General features: G+C 38.3%; 1 protein-coding gene across 2 annotated transcripts in view; it reads left to right on the forward strand.

Moving 5' to 3' along the window:
• The window catches only part of LOC137278274 (long-chain fatty acid transport protein 2-like), a 37081-nt gene extending 19557 nt beyond the window's left edge, over positions 1-17524 (forward strand). Inside the window, exons 5-11 of one of the 2 annotated variants that reach the window (XM_067810514.1) lie at positions 296-454; positions 4057-4181; positions 5212-5403; positions 5706-5805; positions 9433-9634; positions 11821-11918; positions 13702-17524. In XM_067810514.1, the coding sequence (XP_067666615.1) occupies positions 296-454; positions 4057-4181; positions 5212-5403; positions 5706-5805; positions 9433-9634; positions 11821-11918; positions 13702-14015 (1190 nt within the window). In that variant the 3' untranslated portion in view covers positions 14016-17524. Of the gene's footprint in view, positions 1-295; positions 455-516; positions 676-4056; positions 4182-5211; positions 5404-5705; positions 5806-9432; positions 9635-11820; positions 11919-13701 lie in introns of both variants that reach the window. The other variant, XM_067810515.1, reaches the window with a different exon arrangement.
• The last annotated feature ends 441 nt before the right edge of the window (positions 17525-17965 follow it).

A 17965-nucleotide genomic window follows, 5' to 3' on the forward strand; every position in this document is an offset into this window, starting at 1 on the left:
TTACTTTATCACTAGCAGTCTCCTAGAGCCTGAAATAGGTGTCACAGCTGAAAATATATTTTCTGTCTCATGGGTTATATGGTAAAATTCTATGTGATATTTATAGTCTGTCAAAAAGCTTTTTATGAAGATGTTTGGTATTCTCTCAGCCAAGAAAGTCTCAACACAGGTAAATGAATTATTCTACCATTGCTGTGTGAAATGCTCGAATTTCATTGGTCAATCACTAACATTGATTAGCTGGTTAGCAATGTAAACTTTAAATGTAATCTTTTCATCCTCATTTGGCTCTCAGGAATGCCCAAACCAGCATCTCTTTCTCACTGGAGGGAAATGAGCGTCGGCATTGGTCTTGCAGTTGTCAACTGCACCAGCAATGACATCGTGTACACTCCTCTTCCACTTTATCACAGCTCAGGTGGAGGCCTCGGACTGATGGGGACAATAAAAAATGGTATGTCTAATAGGCAAATACATTTCTAATCCAAATTAAAAATGCTTTTATCCTTAATTCAGGACTGCCCAAACCAGTGTTTATAAGGGAAACCAGACTCACAGGACTCAGTCGTGGTTTCTTGTTGGTGGACTTCAAGGAGGATGACGTGTTGTACATGACATTGCCACTGTACCACAGCGCAGGTGGCGGGCTGGGTTTCTACGGGTCTATACGTGCTGGTATGGTGTCAACTGCCTGTTTTGTTCGTGCCACAGTATAGTTCTTGCTTACAACAACCTAATCGTAAAATAAACAACCAAACTCAAATACTCTTCCTTAGTAATTATGAAGTACACCCAAAAAATTCAACCGAAAGTTACCAAAAGTTCTTTAATCTTATTGGTTGAAAAACATGATCAAATCACACACATTGGTATTGTTGCATTGTCGACAGTGGTGGCACCATTCAAATCATATTGTGATGTAAAGTCAGAATGACAGATGAACAGTCCCATGCAGTCTCAGTAAACTTAGTCTCAATGTATTTCGTTACACTCCACTACTGAGTCTAACAAATGGGAGGTCGCGTCAGGTAACCTTTGAGATTGACCAATCAGAACACAGCTTACCAAATCACGAAAGTGGACATTCGCACATACCTTTTGAACTTTTTATCTCGAAGAGGTTTGTACCCGAATGATTCTGAATGCTATGTAGCGTTCTCGCTTCCGGATGATGCACACGCCATATGTACAACCATGACAATGCTGAGTAAACAGTCGTTGAAAATGGTGTTTTTGGCAATATTCAAGGATGTCATCTTGCGGAAATATTAGCTAATGGTAACCATGTCAACAGAAACCCCAAAGCGTATATACTGCAGGTCAAATAATTGTGTTTTATGCAGATTTTTGCTTGTGGAGAGAAAGTCCCCCGATCCCGAAATAGTAGCCGTTGTCTGATTGGTTAAATCTATTTAACGGTCTCACGTTTGATTGGACGGTCACTGGTCGCTCAAAGGTTGCCTGACGCGACCTTCTACTAGGTATTGTTAGACTCAGTGGTGGAGTGTAACGAAATACACTGAGACTAAGTTTACTTAGACTGAGTTCCATGGGAACCAGCTGAAACGGCCAGCTGCTGTGCCTGTACTAATGTCAATGAGTGCAGACAGTAAAACCCATGTGGGCCTTTTGGTTTACTTTTGTGTTTACAATGTCAATAAACATCATGTGTTGTCCAATATCTGGGTATTTGAAGTGCAGGAATTCATTTGAAACTGATGGCGTCATGTTTATCTTCTAATTAAAAGTTAAAAATGAAATGCCTAAGATCTTTCAGAATAATAGTTTATACTGTCTCATGTTTTAAGATCAACATGTATCAACAAGCACTGTCCTGTTACTGTTTCAATTACAAATTGGTTAGAATTAAGCTACAAAGGATTTCTTTATTAAATTTGAAAAATTTATCAGTTTGAAACAGAGATTACTAAAACATTAACAACACAACAAAAAGTATTCCTGCTGTCAAAAGTCTAAGTGATAGATTTGTTGATATCTTCTATCAGAAAATGACATGGCTTGTTAGGAGACTCCTAAATGGCAAGCAAATAGACTGAGCGAAAACAGATGTCATCGCAAAGTATCGGGCCACTCTCAGAACTTTGGACACAAACGTAAACTTCATAGACATTCATATTAAACATTTTATGAGCAACATTGTCTTATCTGAGTGAAAACTTATGCCAGCAGGATTTTTTTAACTTTCTAATGACTTTTTAGGACTACTTCATAATCAATAATGGAGAGTAGTTGAGTTTCAACAGAGTTCAGCTTTATGCCGCTTTCAGCAATAAATCCGCAATATCACGGCAGAGGTCAGCACAAATAGGCCTCACACATTGTACCCATGCGGGGAATCAAACCTGGTTCTTCCGCATAACAAGTGAATGCTTTAACCACTAATCCACCCCTCTTCCCCTACTTGGACAGATTTATTTTAATATGTTATTTATTCCTAGTGTCAGCATGACACAGGGCATTGCCCCTGAGCCATAATTACAGGGAATGAAATGCATTTTCTTTAAGTATGACAAATTTGGAAATGTGTGAAGCAAAATCTGCCAATAGCGTTAGTACCTGACATTTGGCAAAAACTCACTCCCTCATTCTGTCCAAATTTCTCGCATATTTTATAAAATAAACACATTTAAGTTATTTGTTTTAAATATGAATGTAATATCTTTGTCAGGAATTCTTGAAATTGTATGGCAAGGTTACTGGGAGTTTGTTTCAACCATGTTATCATAAAGGATTTTGTGCATCTGTGCAATCCAGTTTTTTGTCTGTTTTGACCCAGGTATATGAATATTTATGGCCCTTAAGATAAATTTGATTGGTCAATAGCTAAAGCATACAAAACTGTGCAGGCGTATTTGCCAGGATGTATGAACCGTACACCCAATCAAATCTGTCTCATGACACACTATAAGGGTTGTACGAATGACCTGGACCATGGATGGAATGTGGCTGCCAAATGGTTGATCACTTTATAATTTTACAGTTGATGTATACAGAGCAATAAAATTGTTGCCATAATTTCTTAATTGTTTGTGTCAATTTCTTATTTGTTTCTCTCCGAGAAATAGAATGTTTTTGTATTTCACTTGTCATTATACAGAAACCTGAAATACTATCATTTTTATCATAAACTAAGCCATCTCGAGTTATTTCCCTTTACAAATATTCAGGAAAGATCATGTTGAAACATTTTGCATCTCATTCTGCTGAAGGTTGAATGTTGTTGTTTAATGATAAGCTAAATTAAAAGATCTTAAGGGGAATAAATTTGTCATACAGTGTTTTTAAACAGTATTTGACACTGTAAGACCATTGTAAATTTCATATATCCTTCGACTGCACCTCACCAAGCTGAAAAGGGTCCCTTTCAAACACCCTTCAAAAACACTGTAATTATTAGTATATCGGTTTGGTATTTCGTAGAAAGAAATGCTAAGTTATTAGAATATTAACATAATGATTGTATCTTATTCTACTAATTTCATAAATGCTTTCGGTCAGTTAACTTTCACTTCCGGTGCACCCCACCATGTTATTACTGGAATATTGCTAAGGCACCGTAAACCAAACTCACTCACTCACTCTCATTTGTTGCCCTGTGTTGCTTCTTGTCTTGTGATGGTTCTATGAAGCCATTTTGTAACACTGGTGGAGGAGACCTTGTACTGTATGCATCTTTGCAATGTTTTCTGTTTGTAGTGTATGTGACAAATACATGAACAATTGGAACAATTAACCAATTATTTTACATGCTCTTGTGTAAAACAGTCTGAAGTACCTGGGATTGTAAGCTGTGTAGTTGCTATGAGATATTAATCATTGTTCACTTAGCTTCAAGTGTGTCAATCTAAATATGGTTGTACTTCGTGTTTCCATTTCATGTTTTTATATGTGCTTTTCTGTGAGAAGCAATGTAAATATTCATGAATTTGAGTGATCTGAAGAAAATCATTTTGGTAGAACTTGTGCAGTAAGTTAAAAGCAAGGTTAATTAATCATATCAACAGATTTAAAAGATATGATTATCAAACTTTGTAGGTGCAACTATGGTTCTGCGAAGGAAATTTTCAGCATCTCACTTCTTTGAGGACTGTTGTCGCTACAGGGTCACTATCATACAGTACATTGGTGAACTGTTCCGGTACCTTCTTTCAAGGCCAGAGGTGAGGTTACAGGGTGCTGCCCTACACTATATAGGTGAACTGTTCCAGTACCTTCTTTCAAGGCCAGAGGTGAGGTTACAGGGTGTAGGCCTACAGTTTATAGGTGAACTGTTCCTGTATCTTCTTTCAAGGCCAAAGGTGAGTTTACAGGGTGTAGGCCTACAGTATATAGGTGAACTGTTCCTGTACCTTCTTTCAAGGCCAAAGGTGAGTTTACAAGGTGCTGCCCTACACTATATAGGTGAACTGTTCCAGTACCTTCTTTCAAGGCCAGAGGTGACGTTACAGGGTGTAGGCCTACAGTTTATAGGTGAACTGTTCCAGTACCTTCTTTCAAGGCCAGAGGTGAGGTTACAGGGTGTAGGCCTACAGTATATAGGTGAACTGTTCCTGTACCTTCTTTCAAGGCCAAAGGTTAGTTTACAAGGTGCTGCCCTACACTATATAGGTGAACTGTTCCAGTACCTTCTTTCAAGGCCAGAGGTGAGGTTACAGGGTGTAGGCCTACAGTATATAGGTGAACTGTTCCTGTACCTTCTTTCAAGGCCAAAGGTTAGTTTACAAGGTGCTGCCCTACACTATATAGGTGAACAGATCCTGTACCTTCTATCACGGCCAGAGGTGAGTTTACAGGGTGTAGGCCTACAGTATATAGGTGAACTGTTCCTGTACCTTCTTTCAAGGCCAAAGGTGAGTTTACAAGGTGCTGCCCTACACTATATAGGTGAACTGTTCCAGTACCTTCTTTCAAGGCCAGAGGTGAGTTTACAGGGTGTAGGCCTAGAGTATATTGTTGAACTGTTCCTGTACCTTCTGTAACAGCCAGAGGTGAGCTTACAGAGTGTTATCCTTCAGTATAATAGTGAACTGTGTTCAAGTACCTTCACATATACCAGCAAACATACTGTTGTTCTGATTCTCTCTCTTGACTGTAAGCAACTGGTTCACTTCATCCAATATTCAGAAAAAGGACAGATGACTTTAGACCTATTGACTACTTCACTGCATGGTAGTACTGTTTTCCTTTCAGAGCCCTGAAGAGAAGAATCATCAAATTCGAGCAGCATTTGGCAATGGTCTGCGTAGAGACATTTGGGAGCAGGTGCAGGCAAGATTCAGAATACCCCTGATAGCTGAGTTCTTTGGGGCAACAGAAGGAAACACAATGTTGTTCAACCTCAGCAACAAACCTGGTGCTATTGGAAGACTCTCTCCATTGTTGGTTAGTTTAGTAATTGACAATATTTATGGACAGGTTTGATCGTCACAGTCACACTCTCATAAAAAACAACAACCTGCTAACAATAAATGCTGTCTTGATTTTGACAGGGCTGAAAAATGACAGCACCATAACACAACAATCAGTCAATGTCCTTGACCATTTGTACTTGTTTTATTACAATGATTTGAACCTACCCAGGAAGTGGCAGTGGCTGTGAGTCTTGTATTCATTATGCGACTATACAGATATTGTTACAAATGTTTTACTTTTGTCTTAATTATATATTGATATTATTTTAACAGAAGAGGTTGGGTCCAACTTACCAGACTTTGGTCAAATATGACATTGCAACAGCGGAGCCAATCAGAGACAGCAACGGACATTGTATAGAAATTAAACCAGGTTAGCTTAACTTCTACATTCAATGTATATGTCTCTCCATTCAGTGACTTAGGTCTTTGTGTTGGTACTCTGTTGATGGCTTTAACATCAACACTGAGAAACAAAGGAATCATTATATTATAGATTTGTGTTTATATTATTTAACATTTCCTAAAACAGCAATGTTAAAGTCCTGTGTGTGAAGGAGTCTTTTTTTCATTGCACCTAATTGTGTTTAAGAATTACAGTTCATTCTACCACCATGTATAGTGTAATAAAGCACACTTTCGCCCTCAACTATTATAACATTAAAGTACTCGGACGCTAGCGTCCTCGTGCTTTAACTATAATAGTTCAGGGCGAAAGTGTGCTTTATTACACTATACATGGTGGTAGAACAAACTGTATTTCTTTTCTAAGATGCCATATTCAATAACTTCTAAGCCTAATTTCGATTAATCTATGGAAGAAAACAAACGACGGTGTTTGTGACCTAAATTAAGAATCCTCGCACAGGGCTAACTGACGCACTGTTCTTTTGACGTGTCAACCCCCTACGTTAAGGCAAATGTTACTAGAATGATGAACAAATGATGAACAGTTTGGTGATGGTTTATGTTGGGGTTGAATATCTTCTCTAGATCATTTTAATTACATACGTGATTCTCTTAAACCATACAAGGCAATATGACCGCCTCATTTCTATTACCAACAAAAGTTTAGATCAGTACATTCAGAGGAAGCTGACAAGTCAAGCGACATTCCATGATTGCATTTTGGGAATGTAAAAATTGCCAACATTACTGTGTCTCTGTAAGATTTTGAGTCAAACTATGAGACATTTTATCCGTCGGAAAACATAAACGTAATGTTTCCACTGTGATGTTGGCTGTGTGGTACAACTGCAAACCACGAAATGGGATGCGAAGAAGCAGTTTACTGTGGAAGGATGTACGAGGCGATGGCAGCTGACATCCATTGTGACGTCGGTTACATTGTGACGTAATGCAAAAAGTTTGATTACGAGGGGGTAGACTGGAATGGCGCGGTGACGTCAACACATTGTGACGTAATGCAAACAGTGCACATTATCGTCTGATAAAGTATTGTCGGCGCCTTTGATCTTTCGCCGAAGCATCTTAGAAATTGTGTTTATGCCATTCTGTTTTTGTTTCTAATTTCTACCTTCATTAGTTATCAGTCTCGTGAACTTGGTAGCAGGAGGGGCTGGTAAAATGATCAATAGGAAAATGAGTATCCTTTGAGTTCTTGGACTCCTTAGAAGACATCAGTGATTTTTTTTAATACTGCAATTTGAGTGAGCAATCAATAAAATTAGACACTATCAATTTGGATTGAAAATCTATTTGATTTTAAGACAGCTTCACTGAGCATGTATACAACACTGCTCCACTGCTTCCCCTTGACCATCAACATGGCTGATATCAGATGTGATGAAAATGTTAATTGTTTCAGCATATCCTATCTCACATCTTTTGCTCTCTCTCTCTTCAATTCGATCTGCTGAGTGGAAACGAAATGCAAATAAAATCCTTTGGATCACTTGTCCATATGCCTGTGCGCTCCATGGTGACCTTTACAAGGACACCAGTCCACTGAATCATCAGCCTGGTGAATTAAAGCTCCTTTTGCCCAGTGGTTGACAGCTTTGAAGTCTAGCTTAATGATGTGGAGTGCTTATAAAGATCGTAGCTATGATCCCAGTTGCCAGTAAGAAGTTGATTTGTGCTATCTACTAAGCCTGGCAGAGCCCAAGTCCAGTACTTCTACCCAACTCTGACGACCCTCTATGACATCCTCACTTGGACTGTTGCCATGGATACAGATGCTAACTCTACATGTTTGGCGCATCTGCAGAAGTCTCTCATAGCCAAGGGCTATTTTTGTAGGTTTGCCTCAGGCATCACATCGGTACATTCACTCGGTCTCTTTATAATGACGAGTAGAAGAGGTTGAAGTTTACTGCAGGATGAGGGGTATTTCACCCTCTTCTGCTTCCTCTCAGGTTGTCGCTGAGTTTCCTCAGCACTTTCAATCTACAAGAAAGTATCTGGATGCTATTAACTCAGTTTTGGCTAGTACTTGAGGTGTAAAGTTTTCTCCAGTAATACTTTTGCTCATACAGACTTACTAAATCAGTCTCGGAAGTTCCAGTGGTCAACTTTGCATCTTTCTGTTCAGCATCTCATATCTAACGACTACGAACCACTTTAGAAGGAAGTACAACATCTGATGTTTAAAATAATCTTCTAAGTAGGTTTGGCTGCATACAGCTCATACACTTGATGCCAATCTTGTGACGTTCAATCAGAAGAAAAATAGCAAGATTTTCCTGGGTCTCTGTTGGGACTTCATAGTGAAGAACCAGTTGTAGGGGCAACTGGATTAATTGGTTTAAATACAATTCTTCCATTGTTCACCATCCTTGGGCCAGATAAGGGCATACCCGGTAAGGGCATTCCATATCTTTCTTGCTGCCTTTCAAGATCATCGTAGGCTGCAGAAGTGCTTGTTCATTCCATTGTCAACTGCCTTCAGAGCCAAAGTCTGTGCTCTACCATGGAAGGGTGTTTCGGACATTCTGACACAGTCTCCTCTTCACACTTCTTGTGAGACGTTACCATGACCAATATCCAAGGACTACTGGAGGTTTGGACCTCTAGTGTTTGTGCAATATTTATCATCAGGCTGTCTACAAAGATGAAGGGATGTGTATTGTGCTTGCTTCATTGCTTCCTTGTATTTATGGAATAAAAATTTTATGTCTGTCTTTTGGTCTATTCTGTTTATTTCGATCTTCCTCACTTAGTTGAACTCTGGGGCTTTAGGGTACAGCCACTGTTTGTGGGTCCATTGTAGACTTTGGTGATTAGTCTTGTACCCCATCTCAGAGATAATCTCCCCTCCCACATACTGACCTCTACTCTACAGAGCAGTGAAGTGTTACTTCCTAATCCTCACTTTCATGTTACTTCCCAATCCTCACTTTCATGTTACTATCTAATATAAGGATAGTCAAGTTCAATTACAACATATAGGCCCAACTGTAAACAAACAATGTTTAACTTACAGAAAGCCTTGTGAAAATACATCCCTCTTCATGCAAAATTCACAGCAGAACATTTGTAGCACTTGTCTATCTGATTTATTCTTTAAAGGGAAGTGGAAAGCATAACACAGCCAGATTTATGGATGTCATCTTCTTTATTGAGGGTACTGCGACGTTTCTGAGCATAGGCTTGCTCCTTCATCATCACTTTTATAATGGTTTCCACAAGATGAGATATCCAGTAATTTTGAAGCATTTTCTAATGAGCTGTCATCATTTTTATGCTTAACTTGGTGTGATAATTGTCAGACAAACCATCGGATTTATGCCACTCATACTCCTTCGTGTCCTGTTGTATCATTCAAAAAGTACATGTCAAACATTCAACCACCAGAATTCTGCTTTCTGCCAGCTACACAAGAAAGTCACTACTGGTAATTCATATTTGTACATTTCCAAACTGCTTGGCCACAATCCTGTCCCAAATGATGAAATATCAGTTTTGATGAAATATGAAATATATGCCGTAAAACTGTGGTTTTAACATTTTTATTGGGTATTTTGTGTGTTTTATGCAGGAGAGAAGGGCATGTTCATTGCCGCCATTGCTCCTGAGCTGGAAGAAGTCAACTTCTACAAGGCATCACAGGAAGCCAATGAAAAGAAGCGTGTCCGTAATGTTTTCAAGAAAGGCGACTCCTACTTCAACTTCGGTGACATCTTCTACCTCGACCGAGACTACTTTGTATACTTTGTTGATAGAATTGGTGACACTTTCAGGTTGGTGGCCAAATGTGATAAGACTGTTTCTTTCTAGGATTAAGTCAGAAGTATATTTTCTTTAATATCAGATTCTTTAACCAGATTCAGTACCTCTGTACAGGAAGAGGGCATTGTAGGATGTCATGGCAGGTGGACTTTCGAATCAACCAATCAACATTGAGGATTCCAGTACATTATTTCTGAATTTATAGTATTCCCAGAAATTATTGAGAATCATGTTGCGTCATGTAACTCATTACATGTATTAACTTCTGGCGTTTTACTTACATAAACATGTTAAAACATCATCCTTTTACAGTCTCAGTCTTGTTTTAGTACTTTGTTAGACCTCCTCACTCAGCAATGCATGCCTGAATACGCCTAGGCACACTACCCATCAAAGTTTGTAGGTAATCGTGTGACAGGGTATCCCAATATTGGACCACCTCGGCCTTCATATCTTCAATATTTCTCATTCCCTTTTGGTTTATTCTGTCCTTCATGACTCCCCACACATTCTCAATTGGGTTTAGATCTGGGCTGTAACTGGGCCAGTCTAAAACTTGAACATTTTCGCCCGACAACCACTGTTTTGTGTAGCGCACAGTGTGTTTTGGGTCATTATCATGCTGGACAATCCAATCATCTTCATACAATGTTTGTGCTGTCGGAAGAAGGTGACCTTTTAGAATGTCAACGTATCTTTCTTTTGTCAAGTTTCCCGTGAAAACACACAATGGCATCACTCCGCGAGCCGATATGCCACCCCACATGTGAAACTTCGGGCTATGTTTTGGTCGCTGGTAGATAGGTTTGACAGTATCTTTGGTCCAAATTTTCACACAATTAGGGAAAAGCCAAACAGAACTTTCATCCGAAAAGAAAACATTATCCCAACCTTGATTTTCATGAGCCCGACACCAGTTTAAACGTTTTTCCTTTTGTGCATCTTTCATCAGCGGCGAGGGAATTCCACGTTTTTTCACCCGATTAGGTCTCTGTAATTCCTGCCTAACTGTTTCATTGCATACCTGAGGACTTCCTCTGCTAATCATTTCATTTCTGATGTTCTCAACACTTTTCAGTTTGCCCCTACACACAATCTGCCCAAGTCTTCGACGATCCACAACACTAAATTTCCTAGGCCGACCTGCCCCTGCTTTGTACTCTATCCCGGTTCCTGTTTGAATATTCTTCAAAGTTCTGTATACTGTAGACAGAGGAATACCATGTCTACAAGCTAACACTTTAGTATCAGCCTCACCCCTTTCAAAATCATCTAGAATGAGCCTTCTTTTCTCTCTTGCTGTAAATTCTGCCATGTCAACACAGGAAGCCGTCTGCTCAGACAAGGGAGATAACTCTTGACGTAATGAGCTGCCTTCTAAGCCTTCAAGAGTTGTCTCCCTTATTTAGTATGCTTAGTGCATAGTGAAAGCCCTTTTTCCAATCTTAGCATCATTAGAAAAAAAACAAAGATTTTCTCAATAATTTCTGGGAACACTGTAATCAAGGAAATTTAGATTTGAAAAAAATAATGATAAACAATAATATTGTTATGATATTTTATACATACTGTCTGTGATTTTGTGACATTAATGAGCTGAAAGGGCTTTCAGGGTGGTATCTTGTGGGTGCTGCTTTCTGTGGCAGAGATTGAAATTTTCCAAATCAAGTTGTTATTTGAGCCATCTGGTTTTTGAAAGCTGTACCCACATATCCTTTATATTGATTGGCTGGTCAAAGTGTGTGAGCTTTCTATAAAGGTTAGGCATTGGGGTAGCCCAGTGGTAAATGCATTCTCTCATCACGCTGAAAAGACACACAGGTTCAGTTCCTTACATGGGTACAATGCGTGAAGCCCATTTCTTGCTTGATATTGCTGGAATAATGCTGAAAGTGGTGTAAAACCAAACTCGCTCATTTCTATGGAGGTGGTCAAATCTTAATACAGACAGTGGTTATATTACTCACCGGAAGTTCTGATTCTTTGACAAGATTGTGTTTGATTCCTAGAATAAACCCAAAACATTAAACTAGTTACTGCAGTAAGTATCAGAGCGTAGATATCCTCTTTTTATCTCCTGCTTGATGGCATGTCCTGCAGCTATTACCGTTCAAAATATTCAGTGCCTCAGAATATATCTAACAATATTTCTTGTAGTTCTCACCATTGTGTTATCAACTCTGCTGTTGGTTCCCAGATGGAAGGGTGAGAATGTATCAACTACGGAGGTGGCCAACATTTTGACTTCCCTGGACTTCATCCATGATGCCAACGTCTTTGGCGTCACTATTCCAGGTGGGTGTTTCAGGTCTGTGGAAAGACTTTTGGCTTTAAATTGATAAGAAACCTTACGTTGTTTTCCCAGTTAGTAAGCTTGTATCATGTATTCAGTTTTGAGTGTACGAGTTCTCTTTATTATAAGTGTGCTATCTTGATTCTACGTAAACCATAGTTTTACTCTCATAACAAGCAATGACACGATCTGGGTGCTTGTTGTCTAATGAAGAATTTTAGTAACAGGTGAGTATAGTTTTCTGCCATTTTCAGCAATTTTCAATGCAATATCACAGCGAAGGACACATGAGTCAGAACAAAGTATCAATATGCCAGGGTTTGCAGATAAATGCAAATATCCATACATTTAATATATCTTTCAGTTTGTCATTTTCACTCAAAAATGTCCCAAATTGCTGTGATCACATCTTCCCATTAAAAGTACACTGCTGTCTATTGTTATCTTGTGTTGTTATCCCCACTGCATGTTTAGTGTGAAGCAGGGGATATAGTTTTGGGCTGTTGGTCCTTCCATATGTACGAATTGGAATATCGCAAGAACCAATCTCTAGATTCTTTTCATATTTGGTACCTAGGTTCATAGCATAACAAAGGTCCCAGTCATTTTGGTGACTTTGACCTTCATTTCAAGGTCACAAGGGGACTTAAACGTTTTACTCTTGCCAGCTAGACACCTCAAGTGCCATCCACTGGACTTTCTTCATTTGACAGTAAGCTTTATCAAGGAAAGGTGCAGGACCCAGTCGATATTGGTGACCTTCAATTAATTTTCAAAGTCACCATGACAATTTGAAGGTTCAGCATGTTTAATTGCATGTTCAGATTGTCAGCAAGATATCTCAAGAACCATTAACTGAATTTTCTTCATATTTCTGTCTAAACTTTTTCAAGGGAAGGTGCCAGGCCAAGTTGCTTTTTGTGATTTACAAGGCTTGAGGATTTCAGCATGTTAAGCTGCATGTTAACCTTGTCAGCAAGATACCTCTAGAACAGTTCACTGGATTTCTTTCAAAGACTTTCAAGACTTGTCTTTCTTACTGTCTTGTCTTACTTGTCTTTCTTATGTCACCTTAGTGACAAGGAGACTTGCATGGAGATCATATCACTTACATCAGGATAACTCCCTGCATTATCCTCTGACTGAGCCTCCATAAGAACTCTCACTGACTTGGTTGACACATCATCATATCCCACTTGTGTTTATTGAGGCTCACACAGTTGATCATTGTATGTCTGGTCCAGATTGAAATATTTGCAGGCTGCTGCTATATAGCTGCAATATTACTGAGTGCAGGGTTAAACAACCAACTAAACCAAACCATCAGAGGTCACAGGCTGGACCTGACCTTTCAAGATGAATGATGTATTGAGACAATCAAAAGTTACCTTTGTCAAATGATGCAGTTTAATTTGTATACAGTCTCATTTCAGCTATTTGGATCTTAACAAAAGAAGCTCACAATGACAAAAATGTTTTATTTTGTTCCGTTTTGTATGTATGTGCCATGGAGCCGAGCACTGAAACACAACCATTTTTGTTAATGAAATTCAGATATCTATTATTCTGCTCAAATGATCCACTTGCTCATATTAAGAATGCAGAAGTTTTGAATGTTTCCATGCAACTGGACTTTTACACAGAGTGATATATTGAAGAAAAATTTGATATCTAAAAAAATCAGTGTACTCTGTTTGTTTTCTTCACAAAATGATCCTGAAGTATATGTCTTATGCCAGCTAGCCTTGTTATCAACTGACTAGATTAGCATCTTGTGCATTTTAGGGCAAGATGGTCGAGCTGGCATGGCAGCCCTGACACTGTACGATGACAAACCCTTGACCCCCGAGCTCCTGCGAAAAATCTGGACACACTGTGAGGAAAATCTAGCTACATATGCCCGTCCAATGTTTCTGCGTCTTCAGAAGGAGGCCACCCTGACCGCTACATTCAAACAGAGGAAGGTTGAGCTGGTCAAGGAGGGATTTGACATCAATCTAGTGGATGATCCTCTGTATTTTGCTGACCAGGTCACTAAGTGCTACATTCCCATAAAACAGGATACATACTCCAGAATCTTGACCACATCCAAGTTGTAGCTGTGGCAGACGTAGCCAGTCGAAATTGTAGGTGTCAGCACCTGTACCATGAACCACTGTTGCCTTGTAACTGATCAGGGGAACCTTTTATCCCCAGTATTATAACATGAGTGAACTCCAGGTGTAAAGTCTAAGGAATATTGTTATTAGTTGTTACTATCTGTGTTTTTACACACAAAATCTGGAGCAGAAAGTTTGCTTCGTCTTCCATCCACCGTTTACCGTTTACCGTAATCATGAACAAATCCACAATTTTGTCCGTTTTCATAATTATAATTTATGATTGTCCATTTATAGCACCATCTCGATAATGGTGAAGGATGTGTTCAAGCACAAGACTTCGTATTTCCCAGGTGATATATTATGTATGGGAGTAAGCAAAAATCAATCCAAAAACATCCACCAAGACTGAGTGTTTCTTAAGGTGATGGAAATCATTACTACACAAATGTAGCGATACTAGTCAGTGCTCTTGTCACGAAAACTTATAAAACATATGTCTGTGCTCCTATTCCAGAAAGCTTTTGTAGAATTTTCTTAAGCATATTAATTCCTTGTAGGTTTATGAATCGAAGTGCCATGAACACTTTGTGGATTGTGCACCTGGATTATGACATATATTTTGTAATCTGAGCAGGAAAACAACAATGCTGAAAAACAGTATACATGTATGTGGCCGTCAATGAATTTTGTGTTGCTTGTTTTTAGATGAACTGATGACAGTTTTTGAGTGATGACACTACTTTTGAGTGTCATGGCATGAAATCCATTTTAGAGGAACTCTGGACAATAGTAGATGTGAGACTTTTTTCCTTTTTGTACCTGCAGAGACATTACAAAATTGATATTATCACATGCAAAAGTATTACCTGTTAAAGTTCAGGAGATAAGTGTTTTCCTTGACATGAAAGGGTAAATGTTCTATTTGTTATGTATTTTCTTATAGATGTTACTGAAATGAAGTGCAAGTAGTTCCTTCATACACTTCCACATACTTCATACACAGCTGTAGAGAATTGCACAATTGTGTCTTTTGATATCAACACTCAACATAGAAAATCCCAGGGTCGCTGGTAAATAGCAAATGGCTTGTTTAAGACTTACCACATTGATTTTGGTACCATACAAATTCATCCCTGAAATAACAGTCTGTATATGTGTGATTGGCTTCCAGAAGTAAAGGATTGTACAGAGCTTTTATTGATGTTCCACTGAGGACAATAAGAGTATAAAATAGATGTAACTGAAATGGCAGCATGTATTGGGTATCATTTTCAAGGATTGTTTCTTCAGTTTTCTCGTCTGGAGCATAAGTCAACTGTTAGTGATTTATTATGAACTTGCAACAATTGTCAGGTTTTTCTTGGTTGTTATCTGTTATATGCCTTGGCGTCTATATTGTAACCATCTTCAGAGATACACAAAATTGCTTTTTTAGCAACAGATCATTCCAGTGTCTGGTCTTAAAACTCCTGTCCTTGAGTTTTTGTCACTCTGTGTTTGTTGTTTTATGCCACGCTCAGTAGGATTCCAGGCTAGCTATTCTCGAAACGTTCATAGCCCTATGCACTTCTTAAGCCCATACTTAACACACTGGCTACTATCAAAGTTAAGAATTCTTAGGGCTACGAACATTTCAAGAATAAGGGCCCTGCTGCATATCTGGAGACTGTAAAGTAATCCTGGACTACATAATACCATCATTGATATTATGAGCAATGATTCATGTCATCTGTGAACCTTGTTCCATCAACCAAGTCACAAAGCCAGGATCATGCATCCATTGCATCTTGATGTTATTGGACCCATGAAAAATGTCAGATTCACCGACTTAGCTCATGATCATTGATGTCAGTTGCTAGATTGTCTGAACCACGTTTGATGATTTTCTGTCCACTGTTATGTCACTGGAGTATTGCTGAGGGTGGGGTTACACAACAAACATGATGTCCCAATATTCCAGTGTGATGCATGAGACTAATGTAGAGAGACAGTTATAAACAAATGTGAGATGATGCTTGTGGGTATTTTTGAGTGTCAGTACACTTATGTGTGTGTAGGATTGTGAGGGTTTTATATGAAATTTTCATGCATTTGATGCTCATTAACGCACTAAAATCTGCAAGCAAATACTATTTATATTCTAGTTGTAGATGCGAAGGATATAATTTGTTCCTATACAATCAGATTTTACTTCAGTGTTCATCTGTTCGACATTATTGAATTCAGCCTTGTTTGTGTACATATTAATTGCTTGTTGTAAATTGGAATAAGCCAGCTTGCAGAGTTTGAAATATGCATGAAAGCCTCACACAACCTCAAGTTTAAAGGTACAGACTTTAGGCATACTCCATATTCAAAGACCACATGAAGTCTGAAGCAAACTATCCACAATTTCTGAAACACTGCCATTGTCTGGTGCCAGTGTGGTTGAAAAACATAAATTTGAACCAATATTCAAATAAGTTTTATTTCTTCGGTAGCTGTTCAATTAAACACCAGTGACAAAAAAAACTGTTTCATTAGCTATGTTATGTCATTTATGCAAGCCTTTGATAGCAAAGTAAAATGCTTTCGGTTGTGATTGTGTGTCAGATACACATACCCGGCCAGTGTTGTCATGTACATGTATATGTCTGTGTTGTCTGTTTAGTGACTACTTTTTATAATCAGATTTTCATTTATTCAAGCCCTCATTTGAGGTTTTGTCAGGTTATATTTTGAAATGTTGTTTATTAGTTATATCAGTGTGTTTTTGTATCCAAAATCAACTATATTTGCTCTGTCTTTTACCATCATTGTTAGAGTGTTAGAGGGTACCATATGGTTTGACTATTAAGTATTGAAAATCAGCATAGGGTTTATGATGCCCTTTGCAGAACAGCTAATATGTTTTTGCTGCACTGTTTTTAGCTTTTGACAAGTGTGCTTCATGAAGCTAGTACAATATTCACCTTGTCAGTACTGATTCCAGCATATACATGAGTTAATACTGTTAATAAATGTTCTTAAGGTTTTGAAAAGAGTCTTTGCAAGAGAATTTGATGATGACAGTGTCCAAAATTTATCAATATTCTAGATGGAGACCTTCTGTAATTTGGATGACAGTCAGTCCATGTTATAGAATATGTATGAACACATACTAGTCTTCCATTGCCCATATGATAGAAATAGACTGTAGCTTGTGTTATACATTTAATGTACATTTTCTGATGCTGTTTCTATAATTGATAATTGAATGATTTAAGTATGATTACAGCATTTGGTGCCAGAAATGGGAATGGATAAAAACAATTCTGTAATATTCATGTGTGAAACTAGATTACTGATTTTAATGCTTTGATACATGCATTAAATGTGAAATAGTTCAAAATAAAGTCCATTTTTGCAAGTGATAGGATTGCTTTGCTGTAACATTTTGAGCAAGTAACAGTTTTCATTAATCTGATGAAGCAATTAGAATATACCGAAAAAATGTCTTTCCCTAAAAATAAAGAAGTTTACATTTACATATTCTTGCCTTTATGTTGGAAGGATGAAATGAGATGTTTCATCTGAAATCTGATCAATACTGAAATCAAGCATAAACACCCCCTTGCACACAAACTCAAATACAGAGGACAATAGATGTTGTTAGACTACGAGTCTTGAGTAGGTCCTCTTATCTAAGAGAGGAACAGACTACAGGCTCTACTTTTGAAACATGATTGTGATGTGCAACCAGATATTGAAATCTCTTATCTTGCATCTGCCTTAAGGATGAATGACAACAAACGACTGGTGAACTTAAGATGCTAGGATTTATTGGTATTTATAAGTATGAACGAAACAAAGAATAGATATAAAAGTTAACTAAATCTACATTTAATCCATGCAAACAGTGGCCTCCACCTCCCCATCTGGCCACACCTATACCACCTGTATAAACCATGACGTTAACATTACATCTT

This window comes from Haliotis asinina, chromosome 3 (assembly GCF_037392515.1).
Source record: "Haliotis asinina isolate JCU_RB_2024 chromosome 3, JCU_Hal_asi_v2, whole genome shotgun sequence".
In the NCBI taxonomy this organism is placed as follows: domain Eukaryota; kingdom Metazoa; phylum Mollusca; class Gastropoda; order Lepetellida; family Haliotidae; genus Haliotis; species Haliotis asinina.